The sequence below is a fragment of the Gymnoscopelus microlampas genome (genome assembly GCF_963454915.1).
Source record: "Gymnoscopelus microlampas genome assembly, chromosome: 2".
In the NCBI taxonomy this organism is placed as follows: Eukaryota; Metazoa; Chordata; class Actinopteri; order Myctophiformes; family Myctophidae; genus Gymnoscopelus; species Gymnoscopelus microlampas.
The window spans coordinates 13,363,184-13,387,316 of record NC_139939.1 but is presented as its reverse complement, the minus strand read 5'-3'; the positions used below and the strand labels follow the sequence as shown (position 1 = coordinate 13,387,316).

The 24,133-nt window shown below is 40.2% G+C and overlaps 1 protein-coding gene across 1 annotated transcript; it reads left to right on the top strand.

The window, feature by feature from the left end:
• Positions 1-6,723: 6,723 nt before the first annotated feature.
• On the top strand, positions 6,724-14,915 carry nansa (N-acetylneuraminic acid synthase a). The gene is made up of 6 exons (XM_084079843.1): positions 6,724-6,983; positions 8,417-8,632; positions 10,323-10,422; positions 11,121-11,275; positions 11,770-12,036; positions 13,072-14,915. The coding sequence occupies exons 1-6, from the start codon at positions 6,852-6,854 to the stop codon at positions 13,279-13,281; spliced, it is 1,080 nt and encodes a 359-aa protein (XP_083935969.1). The 5' UTR covers positions 6,724-6,851; the 3' UTR covers positions 13,282-14,915.
• The last annotated feature ends 9,218 nt before the right edge of the window (positions 14,916-24,133 follow it).

Here is a 24,133-nt window from a genome sequence, read left to right as displayed (position 1 = left end):
CACGCGGAGAGAAACGTTTCATTGGTAATTTGCACATACCCAGAATTTGTCCTCTGCATTTAACCTATCCTAACTGTTTGCCATTAAGCTACTGTATGGATCAACGTCCAGGGAATAGTTAGTGGTTCAGTGTCTTGCTCAAGGACTTAAATGTGATGCCAGGAGGAGCTTAGCCTGGTAAACCCCCCTCCCTCCGGAAATCTCATTTGCCATTGATTTCAGGCTGTGACACAAAATGTGTGTCGCAATGTTCTTCAATTTGACGGAGTCAGGTTAGGAGGAGCTGGGATCGAACCAGGGTTTTAATCTGGCCTGTGGCAATATGCTTCTCATACAGTAACTGGTTCAAGGGAAGTATTTAGTTAGCAGGCGTTGTCTTCAGTTGTGGTCTTTCCTCCTGGATTGTCCCAACTCCAAATTATGTAAGTGCAATTATTAACACAAGTGCAATGAGGACACCCACTAGGAAAAAGAGGTTTAATTCAACTTTCATTTAATGTTAATGTAGAGTGAAAACAACGCAACAATACACAGGTTACACCAGAACAAAGAACAATGAAGAATCATAATACTCACTTCTCCATCATCTTCAGTGGGCTTACTGGCACTGATGATGACCACTGGAAAATAAATGAGTTATTTGTTTCTGTGTGAGTCAAAGAGGAATCCCTCCTGGCAGAAAGAGATAATATAGGTGTGTGTGTGTGTGTGTGTGTGTGTGTGTGTGTGTGTGTGTGCGTGCGTGCGCGTGCGCGCGTGTGTGTGTGTGTGTGTGTGTGTGTGATTTACATCTTTGACAGCTAATACACCAGATGTTGTTGTGGTTGATGAAGAGTCCAGGGAAGTGTCTGTTTTAGAGATAGCATGCACCTTTGACCTTAGCCTAGAGGAGGCCTTTATGACCAAGGTCATTAAATACCAACCACTCCTACATACCATCTCAGAGCTGGGTTATAGGTGCAGACTATTTGTTTTTATATTTGGCAGCCTGGGACATACCCACAGACTGGCTTCAACAACTTAGGATGCCCAAAAAGGAGGCAAAAAGGCTGGCAAAATATTGTGCTATCTCTGCTATAATTGGCAGCCGCCATATATGGCAGAGACGTTGTTACTTATACCCATAGTGTACTGAGTGACATGCCTATTGTATCATGAAAACATAATGCCATGATGTTGTCAATGTAACCCTACTGCACCTATAATATTTGTGTCCCTCTATGTATTCTCCTTTATGTGGACATACATAATGGTTAAATGTGTGTGTGTGTGTGTGTGTGTGTGTGTGTGTGTGTGTGTGTGTGTGTGTGTGTGTGTGTGTGTGTGTGTGTGTGTGTGTGTGTGTGTGTGTGTGTGTGTGTGTGTGTGTGTGTGTGTGTGTGTGTGTGTGTGTGTGTGTGTGTGTCACCTTGTGGTTTTCTGATCCTCTTTATGTAGAACATCAGCGCTGCCACCACTGTCACAGCTAGTGCAACAGTCAGACCAACAAGCAAACCTAGAAGTGTGCATAATTGAGTTACATCAGCAGCCTCTGGTGGACAACCTTTCAGACATCATGACAGGCATATGCACAGTAATTGCCTTTTATTATCTATTCATTTAGTCTATCAAATATAAAGAGGGAACTGTATAGTAGTATGCATGAATCGATCAATGTTGCACATTCCAACATTCCGAATCCATCTTGAAAAGCATTGCATACTGTAACACTCAGGTAGGCATTGTTTTACTAAAAAGCACTTTTATGTTGTATATCCGTTTAAGAAAAAAATGATTACACAGGTCAGAAGGACATGTCACCTTCATGGTGTACTAGTAGTCAGGGGATATTAGCAGAATATTTTCCAATCTTGGAATAAATTCCTTACCAAAAAAAATCTTCACCAATGTGTTTGCAAAGGTGTCTAGTAACACTTCTCACAAAGACTGAAATTCAGTATCCCTGGGATAATTTTTGACAGCTCCTTAAAGTTGGGGTACCCACCATAACCTTGGTTAAAAAAAAAACAAAAAACAAAAAACAAAATTTAATTCTGTTTTAAGTATGTGAGGGGTCAAACTAGGGTGTTTTTATGATTCTGAATCCATTGCAATCATTTGTTTTGCACCAAAACCGTTTTTAGCCAAAGGAGTGGTTTTGGTGCAAAACAAATGATTGCAATGGATTCAGAATCATAAAAACACCCTAGTTTGACACCTCACATGCTACTTAAAACAGAATTAAATTTTGTTTTTTTTGGGGGGATTTTTTTTTAACCAAGGTTATGGTGGGTACCCCAACTTTAAGGAGCTGTCAAAAATTCTCCTAGGGATACTGAATTTCAGTCTTTGTGAGATGTGTTACTAGACACCTTTGCAAACACATTGGTGAAGATTTTTTTTTGGTAAGGAATTTATTCCAAGACTTTTTTAATATCCCCTGACTATAGCCTCATGTTCTTGCAAGCAAGTAAAAGGATGGTATCTCCGTTATGCAGGACAATTAAAAATATGCAAATCATTTTTGAAGCAAGCAAAGTTTTGCATCACTTTGTGGCTCAAGTAATAGTAAGAATATGAACATCATGCAGGTGATATTACACTTACAGTATCGAATGCTGTACAAACAGACTAAGGGACAGTTTCCACTGCCAGGCCTCCCTGTAGCATGACTGTACATATTCACCCATATACCTGCTGCACTTTTGACCACAACCTGTTCTCTTATGTTTTTACATGCACTATTTTACACTTACACTGACCTGTCCACCCTATAGCTGGTCCCAGAACCATTTCCTGTGTCTGTCATATCCTCATTAGGAGTGTAACACATTCGGTTCAATACAGCTATGGACCAAACTAATTAAAGAAATTCAGAATCCCGATTAAGTAATTCCCTAACAAAAGATATGTAGGCTACCGCCATCATCATAAATCCCATGACCACAGTTTCCTCTTTAATGCACATCCTCCTTGACAGCCTATAGTATAATATAGAACACTTGAAACAGTGCAACACTTGACATTACTCTTTAAATAAGTCCATCACTGTCTAAATATTGAAACTATGGATCCAACACCATGTATGACCTGTGGTGGAAATGTTATATTGACTATGAACACCACCTGTTGAGTAAACAGTCTGCATACCAGTTCCTAAAGACGAGGAGGAAGAGGATTCCTGAAGCATGGTTGAAACGATGGAGATCGTTGTAGAAACATCAGGGTTTTGAAGCGTAGATGTGGTAGTGGTCATCGCAGCTGTTGTAATGGGAGAGGTCATCGTAGTTGTTTTAACGGCGGTGGTCCTCTTAGTTGTTGTAACAGAAATGGTCATCTTAGCTGTTGTAACAGGAGCTGGAACCAGAGTTTTATGAAGTCATTTTGCCACATCAATAATGTACTTTCAAGATATGGAGAATATAATATATAACACAGGCAGAAAATATATAACACAGTGGCAGGAAATAACTTACGGTGTAAACATGAAGCACAGTAGTTACACGTACACTTACCATCTTTAACAATAAGGTACACTTGTATATGTGAATCAGCCAAGAGTTCCCTCTGCAGTCCGCATATGTATGTTCCAGAGTCTGACTTCTTGAGTTTAGTGATGGATACTAATAAGTCTTTTCCTGCGTTTATCAAACATATTCTATCTTTTTTTGTAGTTTTCCCAGATTTTGCCTCGGCAATGGTGTCTGTTCTGCATGGAACTTTACAGAGGAACTTTGTTTCATCCTCAGTGGAGGTCCAGACATTCCAGTTTGAGCAGGTGAAAGACACTTCACCCCCAACATGGCCGGTTATGGTGAGAGGGATTGTCTCCACAATACTCCACACTACAATACAAGAAAGTAAGAAAACAGCTCATCAGTAAACACTGTAACACAACTTATTAATTGACAACATGATGTGAGGAGTGTATTTTTGCAGAAGGTTTCTAGATGCTCTACACAACAGTGGACAGACAAAGGATGAGACAGAGACATTGAGAGCATCATACAGACGCTCAATGACAGAGACTACCACACAGGCAGAGAGACACATGAAAACAAGCAGAGGCCACTCACCAGAAAGCAAACAGTAAATGTAGACATTTCTCATGATGACAACGAGCTGAAGATGACTTAATTGTCCAGTTCTGGTAGGAGACGATTTGTGACTTGCTCCTACTGTACAGTGCAGGAGTGTGGGTTTCACTTTTACAGTGGGAGGAACGCTATATGGTACAGCCAACCAAACCCAACCCCATCGCCCCTGAAAACCCCCTGTGATTTTTCACAAAGGGTCTGTCTGTAACAAATAATCGTAAATTGCAGCTATATAAGTAGGCCCATGTATTATCCTCAAATTATCTGTAATTCTTTTTTTATATATATATAATACATTTAATAAACATGTAAACAAAGACATGTACATGTTGTCATACAGCCTAAGAAGTACCTGAGTATCTGAGGTAAACAAACATGAGATTGTAAACATACAGTGACAGTGAGTTTTAACACAGTGATCTCTTATTAGAGATAGATCAGGTGAAAGATGAAACATTGTCTTCTGTTGGTTATCAACAGATACAATTACAATTTCCTGATAAAGTTTGTCTTTGTGCTCATTTTTACAAGCATGCTATTATTGGGGGCGACAATTCAAGAACATCAACATTGTGGGGACAAGTTGCACCCTTACCCCCCAATTCTACACCTACTTTGAATAAAGATCTAGATATCTTTGCAATCTGTCAGACAATGTCTCTTTATTAAGCTCCACCCTGTTCCTCTGCCCTCTACCACACACGTGCACACCTACTGTAAATGAACTGCAGATGACTTGTCAAGTTCCGCTTGGAGAGGATATGTGACTCATGCATGGCCGTAGCCCGTATCACTTCTACATAGGGAGACTATACTGTATGAGCAAACTCAACCGCATCACCGCTGCTAACACCCTGGGGTTTTTCACGAATAAAAGAGACAAACTTTAATAATAGACAAAGGTCTGACTGTAACAAATAGGACTAAATTGCTGAATTGTTTGATTTGCCATCCTCAAATTGTCCATATAAAATAAATACATAGATAAACAACTTCATAAAAATGTCTGTCCCCATGCATGATTTCTTCTTAGTGACAGATCAGGTGAAAGATGAAACATTTTCTTCTGATTGTCAGTTAGTAAATGCCGCAATTTCCTGATAAAGTTTGTCTTTGTATGGTAATAATAACTGACAGTGTGTGGATCGTATAGCCACTTGTTCTGTTGTCTCAGGGCAGAGAACAAAATCCTCACTCAGTCTCTGAAACAGGAAACAACGACATCAACCTGACCACAACAATTCTCAGACTTCCACTGTCATTTCTTGTAATAGCAGCTTCAGTAAAAGAGTTGAATGTGGAAGCTTACTTTGTTTCTTTTCTTTATTTTTTACTTTGAACAAAGGTAGATGTACAATCTGTCCAAATAATAATCATCAGCCAGACAGTGTTTCTTTATTAAACTCCACCCTCTTAATCTGACCTCTACCACACACATTCACACCCATTCATTGTTAGCTTCACTTTACTGTATGTCTCTGTCATATAGGCTATTGACCTTAAGATTCACTGACTCTTTAGAAGCCTTACAAAGTTATGTTTACCTTTCTAAAAATAGAGTGATACCTGCTTTTACAAAATTACCGGCACTGACACAAAATGAATAGGCCTTCAAATGATGCTCCTCACTGACTGATTGTAGCATAATGTATCTTTAGATCTGACTTACTGTACAGGATTCTGTGTTTTTATTTCAAAACATATTCTCACCGGTAGAAGTGCTTGTGCCTCAATCTTAAACAAGATGATCATTATTTGACAGCAGGTATGTTATAAATTCATGGGATCAAGTTGGTTGGAAAAATCATTCACCAATACATTCACAATATATGAGTTCCTCACATTTGATCTCAGATGGGGGAGCGCCGCAGTGGTAATCTGAGTTCCCAGAAGTTCTCGCATTAAAATGGGAGGGGCAGTGGTGGCCTAAAGGTTAGAGGAGCCCACTTGTTTCCGGAAGATTGCCGGTTTGATTCCCTGGACCGCCAGGAAAATTCTGGGTGCCCTTCAGCAAGGCACTGAACCCCAAAAACCTGATTGGAGCATCTCTAATTCACTCATTCACTAGATTGGCTATTTTCAAATAGCCTAAGGGTGCGTTCGGAAATACAGCACTGAGTGCACTGGCCAATACAAACTAATAGGCGAGTGTGCTCAGGTGCGCAATTTCCGAACGCATCCTATGTATGCATAGGGCTGAAGTAGTTAATGCATGTCTTGTAATAATAATCAAAAGTAACTAGTAACTAAAGTTTTCAAATTGTGTTGTAGTGGAGTAAAAGTACAATATTTGCCTCTGAGATGTAGTGGAGTAGAAGTAAAAGTACCCAAAAAAATTAATACTCAAATTTGTACTTCTTACAGTACTTGAGGACATGTACTTAGTTACTTTCCACCACTGGGACTTTATGATAACAAGTAACAACCAGAGCTCTGACTAGTACACCACAGAGAGAGTTAAAAAAATAAGGACTACACGCCCACAGTCTATGGACTACACGCACGCACGCAGATGGTTTCCGCATCCGTTCTAACCCGGATATGCAGAACTGCAAAGCGGAAATGACATTATGACGTACAACCAACCCGGTTGTGCGCTCTGCTGTGCTACGTAACGGCACTTCCTTTAGTTCCTTCAGCATTCGGATGAATGGCAGTTTGCATACACTCTCTCTAGCCTCTCTCGTTGTGTCCACGTTACGTTACGTTACAATAACATTAAGGCTGTTTTATAGTCCATTCCGTCAGTGTTAATCTCTCTGTCTGAGTGTCAGAATGCCGTTAAAGTTTGAGCTCTGTCCTGGGAGGATGATCGGAGGATCCAACCCGTGTTTCATCATCGCAGAGATTGGACAGAACCACCAGGGAGACATCGAGATAGCCAAGAAAATGATTAAGATGGCAAAGGTACAGATTACAAAGCACTAGGATCTTTTACTTAGTTAAAGTAGAAATACCATATTACAAGAAAAATCTTGCATTCTTTTTTTTTTACTGGAGAGAAAAGTACAAATGTATTATTGGCAGGCATCCAAATGTAACATTGTCATTATGCAGAACGGCCCATTTCACAGTGGTGGAAAAAGTACTCTGATTTTTCACGTTTTTTCAAGTAAAAGTATCAATACTGCAAGTAAAAGTCAGAAAGTATCTGCACGGGTGGAAAGAGTAAGTCACTTTCCTACTCAAGTAGAAATACTGTTACTTGACTTAAATATCACTCAAGTTAAGTACAAATAAGATTGCTTCTGTTGAAAATGACTTGTGTAAAAGCACATATTGAGCTATTTTGAAGACTATGCAGCTCTCAAGTTGTGAATATCTTTAAAGGTGTCACTTAATCACAGATGACATTAATGCATGCAATGTCAAGTCAAACTTGGGCTGGAAAAAGTAACTGAATGCTGTGTGTGTCTTTGTCATGGATTAAGTTTAAGGAATATATCACAACATTTTAAAGGGATAGTTCACCCCCAAAATGACATTTTTCCTATCGATTAGTCACCCCATGGAGACTTGAATTCACCGATATTTTTTGTTTTTGTCACATTTTAAGCCAATAATTTGATGACCGGCATCGGTTCCGGTAGGAGACACAAAGAGTCTCCTTTGTGTCTCCTACCGGAACCGCTGCCTACTGATCCGCTGGTCATCAAATTATTGGCTTAGGAATGCGACAGAAACAAAACAATATCCATGAATTCAAGTCTCCATGGGGTAACTAATAGAAAAAAATATTTATTTTGGGTGAACTATCCCTTTAAGGTCATGTAAGAACTGTTACACTACTATACAGGCTTTACCATATTCCATAAAGAACCACTGGGCTAGATCATTATGATTTTCTGTGTTTATTTAGTAACACAAAGATAATACACCAATGCAATGCTTCCAGCTCCTTCACTGGTTTATACCTACAGCTGTAATAGGCTCTATGCACAGCAGCCATATTGGACAGAAATTGGGCTCCTTCCTAGCACAGTGGTTCTCAAACTTTTTAATTTCAAGGACCCCCATAACTCTTGAGAGTGTACAAATGGAACCAAATGGACCCGGGAGGGTCCATTTGGTTCCATTTGTACACTCTCAGAGTTACACCCTCTCCAGGAACCATGAGGGTCCCCGGACCACACTTTGAGACCCACTAGTATTTCTAGTGAGCCAACATGCACAATATCAGCACCCTGACTCCGTTTGACCAGAATGGAACAGAGCCTTCATTGGTATCATTGGTAACACCTGTGAAGGAAGTAAAAAGAGGCCCAATTTTTCTCCAAAATGGCTGCTGTGCATAGAGCCTATTGTCTTTCTCTCTCATCCTTTCTCGTCCACCTGTACAGGACTGCGGTGCAGACTGTGCCAAGTTCCAGAAGAGTGAGCTGGACCACAAGTTCAACAAACGTGCCTTGGAGCGGCCTTACACCTCCAAGCACTCCTGGGGCAAAACCTATGGCGAGCACAAGCGCCATCTGGAGTTCAGCCACGAGCAGTACAGAGAGCTGCAGAAGTACGCCAAGGAGGTTGGAATCTTCTTCACCGCCTCAGGAATGGATGAGGTAATGGCAGTGGTGTAAAGTAACTAAGTACATTTACTTAAGTACTGTACTTAAGTAACATTTTGAGGTATTTTTTTTACTTTAGTGGAGTATTTCCAATTTTCAATACTTTTACTTCTACTCTTTTTAGATTCAGATTTTTATTACTAAATATACATTTTCTGTTCTATATATATTTAGTCTATTTGAAAATAGACGATCTGAGAGCTCACAATGAGCTTGTAGATCTGCTATATTCAAAAGATTTTTATACATTTTGAAAACTTGAAATGTGACATTCTGCACAATGAGTACTTTTACTTTTGGCACTTTAAGTACATTTTGATGCCAATACTTTTGTACTTTTTTCTAAAGTAAATTTTGAATACCAGACTTTTACTTTTACCTAGACTATTTCTACATTGTGGTATTGATACTTTTACTCAAGTAAAAAATGTGATACTTCTTCCACCACTGGGTAATGGCATTTATTTACAAACCATAGATAAGGACAGGGAATGTGGAGCAGGGAGACAGAGAGAGAGAGAGGAGTCATGCTGCAATAACAGTGTCTGGATTCAGTCTCATGACATCTCAAGGGCATGAACTGTTTTCTTTCTTGCACTGCTGAGGTCACAGCATGCACCAGAGTCCGTGACCTGTTCAACAAATCCTGTTTTTGACTCGCATCAGCGACTAGCGCTTGTTTCATGAAAAGTGAAGTGAAGGTGAAGTGCAGGATCTATCGATCTACATTTAAAGTTTGATGTGGCTCCTGAACCAGCAGTGTCTTACCCACAATGCATTACACGAACAGCCAGAGCAATACACGCCAAACTAAATGCAGTTATAATGTAATTTTTTTTTGTGTTTAGGCATTATGTTACCAATGTTAAAGTTTAGATTTAAGGTTAAATAGTTGTGTTTATTAAGGATTATGTTAGATATGGTTAAGTTTATATTTAAGGTTAATTATTAAAATGGTAATTGTGTTTGCATTATGTTCGATATTGTTATGCTTAGATATAAAGTTAAAATGATTATTTTGTTTAGATGGGATGGAGATCGTGAAGTTGAGTTGAAGTTGAGGTTGACCTGGAACTGTGTCATTTTTAGATTTAAAAAGCATTATTTTACACTTTGGGCTATTCAAAAATAGCAGATATACAAGCTCATAGTGCGGCACCGAGTGCCGCGCTACGAGCTTGTAGATCTGCTATTTTTGAAAAATCGTTAAAATGTGTGCAAATCTTTGAATATATATATTTTTAAAGCGAACCGTTTTTAACTCAAATCTTTGCTTCTGGGGGTCCCTGGAACAAAATATTTTGATGGGGGTCCGCGGCCAAATACATATCATTGTTGGGGTCATTGACATGAAAAAGTTTGAGCACCACCGATATAGAAACATATGTTTTTCAGAAAACTGTTGAGATTTAGGAGACATGTAGAATTGGCTTCAGGTCTTAATGGGTTATAATGGTAATTGTGTTTGCATTATGTTCGATATTGTTATGCTTAGATATAAAGTTAAAATGATTATTTTGTTTAGATGGGATGGAGATAGTCATGTTGAGGTTAAGGTCAGAATACAGAACTGTTTGGGTGGTTAGCCAATGAGGTTGTGTGACCTCAAACTTCCACATTCGGAGGTCATAGAAAGTGGGATACTGGTTCACGAGGAATGATTAAAGTGTTGCTTTTTTTTCAGATGGCTGTGGAGTTTCTCCATGAGCTCAAGGTGCCTTTCTTCAAAGTGGGCTCCGGGGACACCAACAACTTCCCTTATCTGGAGAAGACAGCCAAGAAAGGTGAGAAGACATAAAGCCTCATAGGATTGAATACTCAAACTTTAATGTATTGTTTTTTAATATAATTTGAGGCATGTATATGCTGGTGTATAGTGCATCATCCACATCACAACATCTCCAGTCTGGGGGACTGTGTTGCTTATCTCTCCCCATCTCAGCCCCCATTCCCTGTCTATCTACTAGCCTATTTAAATACATCTAAACAATATATAATATATATTTATTATTTGAGCCAGTGTGGGCTCTTGTGCTCCTACATTTCTCATTTGTAGTTCTTAATGTTGCCTTTTTATGTCTTATGTAAAGCATTTGTATTTGCATCTGTATATGAAATGTGCATTTTTATTTGCCTCTGTATATGAAATGTGCTCTACAAGTATACTGCCTTCATACTATTCTTATGTTTCAATTGATATTTTGCAACATTATATTGTATATTCATTGCCACAACTTCCACAAGCTTAGGTTATTGGTTGTGACTGCATTATTATTATCAAATCTATTAATTTCCTTGAACCCACTTTCCTTGAGTCACACTCACACTACAGTTTCTGCTTCCCTGGCCTAAATGGGTTAAGGTTGGGGTTAGAGTTTGGGTAGGTTCTAGAAATGTGGCTCTCTGGCAGTGCAGTGTCTGGCTCTGTAAGAACCTTCTAAGCAATCAGGCGGTGACCCATAACTCTTTGTGTGTGTCTCAGGGCGTCCCATGGTCGTGTCCAGTGGAATGCAGTCCATGGACACCATGCGTCGGGTCTACCAGACTGTGAAGGAGCACAACCCAAACTTCACCATCCTGCAGTGCACCAGCGCCTACCCTCTGGAAGCAGAGGACGTCAACCTCCGAATCATCGCGGTAAAGATGACAGAACACAATACAATGAAGAAATTTTACATTAAGAGGGTGTGCTTTACCGGGATTATTGGCACGACAGTGACGCGGTCGGGAACGAGGCGGAGACGAGTTCCGCAAGCATCCCTGAACACTCTGCACAAAATACAGAGGGCCTTGATATTCTAGCAGAAAACGTTCCACAATTTGAACAGCCCCTTATGGAGGGATAAAAGCAAAGTCAATTAAAATGATCTTTATTCAGCAGTTCTTTCTCCCCACATGCAACAGTCAAAATTTAAGATGTTATGCAAGAGTAAGTCTCTAGGTAGTTGTATTTTAAATTGTATTTATTCAATGTAGGAGTTAAAGAGAAGTGAGAAAGTAAATTGAGGCCGCTCACAGGAAGTGGTGAGATCAAATCTTTGGTTAGCATAGACATGTATGTTTTCAACAGCCAAACCTTCCAGTGTGGGAAAGTATCATAACACCTTTCTCCCTCCACTCTTCATATACAGGAGTACCAGAAGGAGTTTCCCGATATTCCCATCGGATATTCTGGCCACGAGTCTGGGATTAGCATCTCAGTGGCCGCCGTAGCTCTGGGGGCAAAGGTCATTGAGCGCCACGTGACCTTAGACAAGACGTGGAAAGGAAGTGACCACGCGGCCTCCCTGGAGCCCGCAGAGCTGACGGAACTGGTCCGATCCATCCGATTGGTGGAGAGAGCCATGGGGACCGGTGTCAAAACCATGCTCCCCTGTGAGAAGCCATGTCATGATAAGGTAAAACGGGATTGGAATACGTGTTAACAAATTCACTGCCAGACTTATTTCTGGCTGTGTGGTCCCACTGCCAGGATTTTGCGATGTTCTTACCTTTTCAAGTAGTCACAGAATATTTATCTCTAGTATGATCGATCCCCAGATGGTTGCTTATCACGGAGGGTTTCACTGTGCTTCCGTGAAATAAAGAAATCCTGTTTGCTTGCCAGTTCAAAATAGAATGTTTCGCTCAAAAATACTTAGTAAAACACAGGAAAACAGGGATTTTTTTCTCCGTTATTATTTTAACAGGGAAGTGAATGGAGCAATAAATCTTTGGATAGTGTTATCTCCTGGTTCTTTGAGATAAACGGAAAAATAAAAAAAAAGAATTAAAAATTGTTTAATTTTTATTTTTTTATTTTAAGAGACGTCAAAAGACGTCATTGGCGGTGTGGGCTTACTAAAACAGCCACCAAAAGACGTCATTGTTAAACACCCTAATGTGGTAAAAAATGTAATGAGTGGTATACAGCAGTGTTTCTCAAACAGTGGCTCCAATTTGTATGGGTCACATACATCCCCTTTTCCCCTTTTCTTTGTTTCCTACATTAAAAATAAATAAATATATATATCTGAAAATATATATTGTTTAAAGTCACAACTTTTCATCAATTAAAAACAATTCCAACATTTTTCAAAAGCAATTCACAAATAAAATCGAAAAATCTAATAATTTAATTTATCAATAAATTAGCACTACTTAAGAAGTAGTGAAAATTGCTGCCGCAGCGCGTTGCAAGCTTGTAGATCTGCTATTTTCACTAGTTTGGGTCCCGGGAAAGTTCTCTTTTGGGTCTTGAGCTAAAACATTTGGGAACCACTGGTTTACAGTATTTATATTTCGCTTTTTAGTGATCACAGACCAATAGGAGTTCAATGACACATCTACAGTGAATAATACCTTAAAATGTAAACTCTCTCTCTCTCTCTCTCTCTCTCTCTCTCTCTCTCTCTCTCTCTCCGTCCCCCCCTCCCTCCCTCTCCCCCCCCCAGCTGGGGAAGTCTGTTGTTGCCAAGGTTCGGATCCCCAAAAAAACTGTCCTGACTCTAGACATGCTGGCGGTGAAAGTGGCCGAGCCCAAGGGTGTCCCGCCAGAGGACATCTTCACCCTGGTCGGCAAGACCGTCATTGAAGACACCGAGGAGGACGAGAGCATCACGCCAGAGGTGGTGGACAACTACGGCAAGAAGGCCAAGTGCTGAGATCAGGTCCAATTAAAAAAAAGCCTCGGTGGGAAGTCATTGATGTAGTGCGGCTAAAATAGTGATTTTGTTTCTCAATTGCCATTGACATGTTTTTTCAAATAGGTTCATGGGACTGGACTTATAATTTATATACCAACCCTAAAAGCGAGTGAAAGACCGAATTTTAGGTCAGGTCACAAGGCCAGGCTAACTATTTGTGTTTGATGTCAGAGTCAAACTCCTATCACATGACCTTTTCTCAAGTGCTTTAACCATGAGCCCCTTACGCAGGATGCTTGATAAAGTCACATGACTCCTGAGAGCACTCACAATGCGGTGTCAGACTCTTAACCCATTAACTCTTTGACTGCCAGAGTATTTTCATAAAGTACTCCCCCAGTGCCAGCGATTTTCGTGTTTTTTATTTTTTTTATTTTGTAATTTTTCATTCAAATAAATTGTCAGAGTGCTTTTTTAAGCAGCTCGCTGACTCAGTCGCCCCCCCCCACACCCAGTCTAACAGTCAAATACATCAAACCGGATGTGACGTGTTCTCAGATTGTCCGATCGGCCAAAAGCACGATGTGATACGCGACGGCGATGACTGTTCGTCACCCAGACTATAGATTATAGAAGAGAACCTCTTTCCCTCGTTTCCCTATTCTGGCCGAAAATGACCGGGGAAAAACAATGAAAACCGGAAACGGAATCTGCGTCATGAAACCGGATGCAGATGTGGGTGAAGTAAGTGGAACTCGAAACCAAGATTGAAAATTAAGCAGCATAGCGCGATCAGAGATTAAACAATGAACACGCGTCCAACGCGTCTAACGTGTCTAACGTGTCGGCGGCCAACTGGACAAACTAGCAATTGACGCATTATCGAGTCAACGGCATTCAAAGAGTTAAGACCTGAGGCCGATTCTACAAATGCCTTCGAATTCAGTAGTTCTCACACTTTTTTGTAATTCAAAATTATTCAAAAATGTTCAAACACTTTCAAGATTTTTTGAAAATGTTCAGAAATAGGAGATGTAGAAGCTCACAGTGCGGCACGAAGTGGCGCGCTGTGAGCTTGTATATCTGCTATTTTTGAATAGGCAACGCTAAAACCTAGAATGACACAGACGCTTTCCCGGTTTTAATGGGTTAAGCCGAGAAATGCAATTTCTAGGCCTATCAAACACTTTTCTATGCCACACGGTTTACCCAAAACAAAGTTAAACAGATTCAATGTTGTCAGAAAGGGTTGTAGTTTGGTAGTTTTCATGAGGATAGGTTGATCTGATCATCATCATGACAGCTCTGTCCTATCTTTGGGTCATAAGCGTCCCTCTTTCCAATAGTTCTTCATCTGTTGTGTAAAGTGCCTGACTCAAAATGAGTCATGAAATGGAATAGGAACGTACCTCCTCAATGTACTGTACTACAAGGGCTTGTAGTGCTTCATAACTGACATGTTTGTGTTGATTTGCACGGTGAGTACAGTTTGGTTTGTTTTCTTAGCGTGGATTGGAAAATCCAGGGTGCCAATCATTATTTGTAGCATCTTCATGTATGGAAAGGTCAGTATAAACTGGTGACTACTGGTACTGTATACTGGAGGGTAAATGGACCAGAAATAAAAGTAATGTTGTTTTTGCACCACTAGGCAGAGCTGTTGGTTGTTATTTCTTTGCTAGGACTGTAGCCCTTTTTCAGAGCAGTCATTTTACAGTTTACAGTGTAGGCATTTAGCAGACGCTCTCAATTCAGAGCGATTTACAGTAAGCACAGACACAAGGTAATACATCATAATACATCAATAATACATCAAATGCATAGAAATGGTAATCTAATAATAAACTAATACATACGTAAACCAAGAACCTATCATCAGACTACATTGAAACTATACACACTATAGGACAGCAGGCCAGGTCAGCAATGACCTGGCATCTGTCTACATAACATGCTATCTAAGTTACATTTTAGCCTTTGCATAATCCTGCAAGGTCGTCAAGGCTAGGGCAAGTGCTACAGGCTGAGATGGAGTCTGAAGAGGTGAGTCTTCAGATTACGGCCGAAGATTGGGAGTGAGTCTGCAGTTCTAATTGCAATGGGGAGTTCATTCCATAGTTTGGGAGCCAGAAGGGAGAAGAGTCTGGGACGTGTGGAGCGTTGTCCCAGATGTTTTAGCGAAGGTTCTGACAGCTTCCCTGTGTTAGCTGATCTGAGAGAGCGGGAGGGGTTGTAGGGTTGGATCAGGCTTTGAAGATATGGGGGTGCCATACCTTTGGTTGCATATAATATTGCATATTTTGATATGCAATAGGATGAGCACTGCTAGGCATGTTGGCTCACTGGTAGGGCTACAATTATCGATTATTTTCTTAGCATTTATTCTATCAATCAATGGTTTGATTAATGAAATAATGGAGAAGTGTTTTATAAAATAGGGAAAATAGCTGTGAGCTTGTAGATCTGCTATTTTCACTTTCTTTATAAAAAAAAACATGTTATGCCTTATTTTAGACAGGTCAGTCAGTATAGTGCGACAGGAGACATTCAAGAAGACAAAAGGGAGGTCCTTGCTCATGCGGAGCAATATGGTCTGTGCGCTAACTGGCTGAGCCACCACTTAACCCTCATTTTATAACGGCCTGCTGGGATGCTTGTCACAGATAAAAATATCTTTCTATTAATTAGAGCACTGAGACTTGCAGCCAGTAAAGGAATTGTATATTTACTAGAAGTTCGGGCCGCTATGCGGCCCGAACGTCTAGCGTGACGCGTCGTTCACTTTGCAGTGCCACCTTACAGGCACCTCACAGTGTGAGAGAGAGTTTTGTGCTCTCCTAAATCCACGGCAGGCTTTGAAAGTACCCACTTCAGAAAGAGGTGACGTGCATCACCTCTCCAATGACCAAAACCCACTATGGAAGCCGTCGAACTGGTGCGATCTGACGGCATCCTAGAATTTATAGGTAGGATGTGATGTCATGCGTGATGTCATGCTGTCGTGAGATTACGTCACACTGGCGTTGTGTCCATATTCGGGACGACCGTCTCATCGTGATGTCAGATTACGTCACACTGGCGTGATGTCAGATTACGTCACACTGGCTACATACAACGTTACAGACAACCGACATGGCGCAGGATTCAAATTGTATATATACTAGAAGTTCGGGCCGCTACGCGGCCCGAACGTCTAGCGTGACGCGTCGTTCACTTTGCAGTGCCACCTTACAGGCACCTCACAGTGTGAGAGAGAGTTTTGTGCTCTCCTAAATCCACGGCAGGCTTTGAAAGTACCCACTTCAGAAAGAGGTGACGTGCATCACCTCTCCAATGACCAAAACCCACTATGGAAGCCGTCGAACTGGTGCGATCTGACGGCATCCTAGAATTTATAGGTAGGATGTGATGTCATATACCGTCTCATCGTGATGTCAGATTACGTCACACTGGCGTGATGTCAGATTACGTCACACTGGCGTCTCATACGGACAACCGACATGGCGCAGGATTCAAATTGTATATATATAGATAGATAGAATTATCTTGGACAAACCCTTCTTCCCACTTGTTGTGTGATACTCCAAAAATAACATCAAAAAGATGAATTTACATTCAATAAAGTATATCGTTGCTGTCGGGCAGAAACCAGCTAACTCCATTTTGACACTTTTGCATTTTCCCCCCATAAATCAGTGCCATTGAACACCCTTTACGTTTGTGTGTTGGTTAAAAAGATATTGAACCAATGAAAAGTATTAAAAAGCTAGTTTCTCAGAAGCTCATAGCTTCTGAGAAACCAGCTAACTCCATTGGATCCTCAAACTTTCTGCTAAACCAGCTAAGTCCACCAAAGGGGGGTGGAGTTAGCTGGTTTTGCTGACTCCACGCTCCACCCCCTTTTGACCTCCAACCTCATTGTGAGCTTGGAGGTCCATTCATCTGTTCTTATCAATGATGGACAAAACCTCCCAACTCCACTTTTTGTTTAGATTTTTTCATTTCCTTAAAAAATGAACATTTTGGAGTTGGCTGGATTCTGCCCGACAGCAGAGATATCAAATATACTTAAGTATCTAAAACAACCAAAAATATATGTTCAATATATTGTCAGAAGATATGTTCACGCTCAAATTGTCATCTATGCCTTTACTTCTGCTCTGATGGCTTCCAAACTAGCTGACAATAACAAATACATGATTTATTTGATGAAACAAAAGTAAGCAATAAACAGATCAAGAGGTTATAAACAAAACATTGCAATCAAAGGTAATTATTACAGAAGTTTGATAAAGTCAGTGAAATGCAGAGTAAATAAAACAAAACAAAACACATAATCGGGGCTTGGGAATCAAACCTGGGACCTTCTGTTTCCCAGGCAGCCTCTCTGCCCATTCATCTATGGACGCGCAGGGAGAGGAGTCAGTAACCCATTCTTATTCTTATCATTATTCTACGGGGGCAAAAACATAACCACTGGACTGGCGGATATAGAAGATTTTTTTTTTTTTCAAATCCCGCCCTGCTGATAGTTCTGTGAAATCTTAATTCATACTCCATCATACGCCGTTGGTGTTGTACAACAAAGTATAAATCAGCCTATAGTTGGATCCCACCAGCCCCCACAAACAAGGCATAAGATCCAAGGATGATATGAGGATCTCCATAAGATTATGACATGCAGTCTGAGACTAGGCTTAGTACTGTACTGTAGCTAATTGCTGGCTTTTGGGAGGAGAAACATAGACCGTGACAGAGAGAAGAATGCCCCCTCACCTTCTAAAAGCTGACAAATCGAGCATGCTTAAAAATGATGGCAAAATAAGCTAATTGAATTAGTCTTTGGTGCTAATTCATTGCATTATCTATTTTGTCCTTGAACATTTTTTTAAAATGTAATTTCTCTTTAAAGTACATAGAGTATGTATGTATGGTATCCAAAAGAGGTTACCAGGTTGAATGTGGTTAATCTTTGTTGATATTTTGAGTTTTTCAAAACATGTCACATCAAGGATTAGGATCATATAAATAATACATAAATAAAAACAAACTAAATAAACAAACAAATAAATAAATACATAAAGAAAATAAAATAAAAAATAGCAAAAAGGAAAATAAATTAAAAGAAAAAGAAGCAATCAACGGCAATAAATAAATGAAAAATATCATCAGTGTCACTGTAAACATCTGTGAATTGCTGGGAAAAGCCATCTAAATACAAGCACCCATTCATGAGCCTGCATGCGCTCTCCCGGTCTACCTTGGTTTCTCAAGCCCATTAACCATATAGATATATATAGTACACTTTACTTAGCGGAGGCTTTAGGCATTAAGCTGCTGCTGGTAACCTTACCTTCACACAGGTACATAAATACCCTTACTTTGATTGTGTCATTGACACAAAACACATCTAACCCAGCCCTTCTCTGAGTGTAATGCAATTAGTACAACAATTAAATTGATTAATTACTGAAATGTCATGCATTATTGCAACATCATTTCCCCCCCTATTTTATTAATAATTAAAAAAAATAAAAAAGAACTCAATGTCAGCTAATTTATCTCATCTAAACAGCCAGGCCACATTCATGTAAATTACTGCACGCCCACTTGAAACACTGTGTAAAAGTTCTTTATTTTATTTATTTTTTCTCCATGACAGTAGATTTATTTGACTTCAATGTATACATCACTTCTGCTACACAGAAGGAGCGCTCGGTTGGCTTGGGTGATCATGTAACAACTTTATCCAGTTGAGGACGGCACAGTATATATACTGTAGGACAAGTCCTTTTATAGCAGCCAGCAATCCAGATCTCCTACTCGGGTCAAACAGAAACCAAAGAGTCACACATCTGACAACATAAACTCACTCTGTAACATCCTACGACTACGTGTTCATTTAACTCTGTACTAATGGATACATTAACACTGAGGAGTTTACTGTGTAGGGTTTTATACTTGATATACACACTGACTGTCACTATGTAATCAAAATGGTAGATATTCATGAAATTAATTTACATGGACACGACAACATCTCAGACGCCCTCCAGGCAGCACTAAAAGAAAGCTTGTGCATTAGCATTCATCTCTCTCACATCATTTATTTACAAACAATGTTGTTGTTTGATATATAAGTGACATTTCTAAAGAAACCCATTAAACTGCATGCCAATCTCTCTACTCTGAGCCATGAGAGACTAGCATGCAATCTCTCTGTACTGCATGTTTATTGCAGCGGGTGACTGACTGACGTTTCAACCTGTCAAATATAGTACCTTTATTAGAAGGATAAACCCCTTGAGATGTATCATCTAGTTTTCTAGGGGGTCCTTAACACAAATAATACGAAAAACGGAACAATGCAACACATTTACATCCATATTGACATGGGCCAAATATTTGGGCTACGGACACATTTTGAAGTATAAATCTAATTCCCTACAATACATTTTCACTATTTAATAGTGCTTAAGTGGTTCATTAATTGTTTTGTACGTTTGGGTCCTGGGGAAACACCAAATGTATCCAAACCCCTACTCTGTAGAGGTGCTTATACTCAGCTAGGAAAAACCTCCCCTTTAACAGGAAGAAACCTGTAATAGAACCTGGTCCTGGGTACGTGGCCTTCTGCCATGACTTGTTAGGTTGAGAGAGATAGGTGCATAAGGAGAGAAATAGAGAAAAAGAGAGGAAGATGCACAGTAACATTAGCAGTCCGCAGACATAATCCATAAAACCTTCGATTCACAGCCGGAGGTCCACAAACACGATCTGTCTGGAGATAGTTACATTAACATGAAGGTAAACTGAAACTTAGTCTTGAGTCCAACTTTTAGCCAGATTTGCTATAAACATCAAAATATACCCATTGACGTTGCATAACATGAGTGGCTTATCAAAAAGAGAGGGCTGTGATAGAATAAATGCATCAGGCATACTGATGAATATCATTGCTAATTAAATCCCAATCAGATCTAGGCTAAATGATAAAAAACCTGATGTTTAGGCTTGTGGGCTTCTTCAAGGGTGTATAAAAATGTAGTGTCTTTCAGTTCCTGAACAGGTTTTTGTTAATGGGCGACAACCCATCAATCATTCGATTACTTTTTGCTGCCCAAATCCATCATAGTAAGCTCAAGGACACGCATACGGTACTTTATTAACTATAAAGTGAAGTGGTTGTAAAGTGAAGATATGGGCTTATCAAAGCTGAGATCATATCGTCTCTGTCGGTTGGAAACCTCATGTGTCCAAATCTGTTACTTTTCAGGATTCAAGTTAAAAAATCACACCCAGTGTGAAGAGAGTGGTGCCTTTGAATTAGTGTAACTGGTTGCATCCTTGTGTTGCAATCAGCTGCAGCTGTTGAGGCCGTGCTCAAACGGATGGACGGACGGACGGACGGACCCACACACACGGTCAAGTGTAGGAGTGGCTGGCACCACTCAAAAATAGCAAAAGTAGCTAAACATTTTTTTTGTTGTTACTTTAGTGTGACGCTGTAGTTTGATCACGTAGGGCATTACTATACAAAAAAACACAAAAAGTTAAAATATGGAGATAAGAGGTTCTGCCCGACAACAACGATATGTAACATGAAACAGTGTTATAATGCTGAACTGGTATTCTATTCTGGCTAATGAAGTAGGCAGGTTCAGTAGTTAGTGTACTAATCAATCAATCTCAATCCAGGCATATGGAGGAGCAATTAAAATAGCGATTCATTCATACAAATGTTTTAATTGTCTTACTGGTCATGGTTACGATAATAAGACATTGGTGATTATGGCATGCATAAATTATGGTCAGAGCACCTTCAGCCCTGAACGACTTTCTATTCTCTCTGTTCTTCTGTTGCTCATACTGTACGTACAGTACAGAGACACAATTCATGATATGCGCTTCAAGGGATTCAATTCAATTTATAGTAACTTCAGTGGCATGAGAAAACATACGTTTACATTGCCTAAGGCTTAAGCAAATACGAAACAAACAAATCCAAAGCCAAGATAAATGTATGTACAATTAAAAGGGAATACAGACGTGTCACATTGCATTAGAAGGACTAGCTTTTGAAACCAGAAGAATTGTACATTTGCTGTTTGAGGCAATTATATACAGTATACATGTAAGCAGTTATAACGTGGTATAAAGCTTTGGGAACGAATAGCAATATTTCAAGATTATGCCGTCATTTGGTATAGAACCTTAGAGACAAATGGCAAAAATATTTCGAGTGTATTCAGAATTTCAGATTCACTACAATCTTCACTACAATAACAGAACAGATGAGGTCACCATCAGGAGCTTGCTAACGCTTACAGTATGTCTCACAGGGCAAGGTGAGGCTTAAACAGATAATTTGCATGCACGGTTGACATTTTGGCCTGAGGCAAAGGCCATGGGAGTTTCCAAGATTAGGAAGTTCATCCTTTGGGGAGCATGAACACTCACAGCAAATTCCATGACAGTCCAGCCAGTCGTGTTCAAGATATCGTTGCTGTCCGGTAGAAACCAGCTAACTCTATTTTTCCGCTTTTGCATTTTTTTCCATAAATCTATTCTATTGAACACCCTTTACGTCTGTTGGAAAAGAAAATGTAACCAATGAAAAGTATTAAAAAGCGCTTCTGACAAAACCAGCTAACTCCATTGGATCCTCAAACTTTCTGCTAAACCAGCTAACTCCAGCAAAGGGGGGTGGAGTTAGCTGGTTTTGCTGACTCCAAGCTCCACCCCCTTTTGACCTCCAACCTCATTGTGAGCTTGGAGGTCCATTCAGCTGTTCTTATCAATGATGAACAAAACCTCCTAACTCCACTTTTTGTTTTGTTTTTGTCATTTCCTGAAAAATGAACATTTTGGAGTTAGCTGGTTTCTGCCCGACAGCAGAGATATGTTATTTGGAAGTAAAGTGACCACCAATCGAACCGACCGACGTTGCCATTGTTCTTTGCTAGTGTTGATGCCAGTGGGGCAAAAATAAAAGGAGGTGTAACAGTTAAGTAATGGTGGGAGATGCTCTGATTTCTCCTCTTGGAGACTGACATTGAAATACAGAGAGAGAGAGAGAGAGAGAGAGAGAGAGGGAGAGGGAGAGAGGTGGAGGTAGGGGTTAAAGTACTAAAGTGGGATGCAAAGGGGAGGGAGGGAGAGAGAGGTAGAACGAAGGAGGAGCCATGATCCTTGGCTTCTGACCTGGTGTCTTGGAGCTCCACCTCTGCCGGAGGCAGGAACATCTCACAAAGGTTTTACCTTTCGGACCTTCTGATGAACCGCTGAGCCTTTCAGCCCCGGAATAACCCCCCAACCACCCCGCACCGACCGGCCCGTGCTCCTTCATTTGCCTGCTGGATTCTCCACCGTACGACAGGAGACTGCAAAGAGTGGTATGATCATAATATAATATATATATCTTATCTGAATATGCATTGCTTCTGCATGTGTGATGTATCTGTGATGTGTAGTCACTGTAAGGTTTCAGGGAGTCATTCTATAAGGCCTCGAGGGGCCGATTTCAAGTATTTCTTTTGGTAAGCGTGAGGAGGATTTAACTGTGTAGTCATTGGCTGTAATGTACGCGGTTATCTGGTTTGGTGAACTGTCTTCAGTATTCGTGAGTTTGTTCATTGGTGATAGATTTAAGTCTTTCTGTTTGAGGTGAATGCATGTGCGAATGGTCAGGTCCAAGTTCAAGTTGTCTCAGTCACACTGCAAAACCAAAAAAATTATCTGGTCGAGTCTCACTATAGTTGTTTATGTATTACGTCCTCCAAAACAAGATTCACACACATCTATTGGTCTTTGACTTTGTGCAGTGCAAGCAGTGTGCAGGGCCTGACGCTAATCTACTGTAAGTATATCTTCTCAGGCCCTCTAATGAGCTTTTCACTAATGTCAGGGGCAGCTCTCACTGAAGGGGCTCAAGGCAATGTCAAGCAGGCCACTCTTCATCATTATAATTAAATGTGTGTGGTGTTTTTGTTTTTCCAAATGCATAGTTATGTATTGGTTTGTATGATTTTTTTTACAGTGATGTAAAATCCCCACAATTTCTGTATGTGTATTTAAACTCCACTCAGTCCTGGATGCAACAATTTGGGATAGTGTTCAGTTGAAAAAGATAATAATTAGACATTTTAAAAGGAATGCATTTTTTATACAGTTGCCAATGACATCTCACCTCATAAATTCTGTCAGTTACAGTTCTGATATCATTGTTAACCTATTTATTCACTATATTTAAATAAATATCAATTAATCATATAAACCTTAATAATCTCAGAATTAAGTTCTTATTCCCAGCTTGTCTCGAAATCATTCGTTGCCTGAAATTTGATTCAGTTATCACTGCCGTGTGAGCTTAATCACTATAATCTTTCTCTGAATGGAGGACAAGGTTATACTGCCTTTAGCGTCTTATACAAGACTATTAGGTCAGGTTTCAGGGCTTCACCTGTTGCACTTCAACATCACTGGGGATTGCACGTCATGCTGTTTATGTTAATATGGTTATATAGTGATGTTACAGTATTATGCCATTTACCAGAGTGAACTCATGTATTGCAACAAGAGGGTCATTTATGACTGCACGATACCCAGTTCTTCACCAGAAACTGAAACACGTATTTCTAATGTTCTCCAGCGTACCCATTGAAACCTAAGTAATTTGTTCCTGTGCCATTTTCTCTGTTTTTTTTCTCCTGTCTTCCAGTGAATAATATGTGGAAGCCTGTGAACGTGCTCGACCCTGGTATCAGACCTCAGGGATTCCATTGTGTCTAGACGGCTGAGGGGCAGCGCTATGCCAACCCACCGGTGATCCACTGTCAGCCCTGTCGAACCCCCCACCCTTGTAGCCACC

Bases quoted from the DNA above. Each gene is read 5' to 3' on its own strand.
- nansa (XM_084079843.1), top strand. From the start codon at position 6,852: ATGCCGTTAAAGTTTGAGCTCTGTCCTGGGAGGATGATCGGAGGATCC. The intron at 8,633-10,322 runs GTAATGGCAGTG...CTTTTTTTTCAG, and splicing joins CCGCCTCAGGAATGGATGAG to ATGGCTGTGGAGTTTCTCCA. The intron at 10,423-11,120 runs GTGAGAAGACAT...TGTGTGTCTCAG, and splicing joins GGAGAAGACAGCCAAGAAAG to GGCGTCCCATGGTCGTGTCC.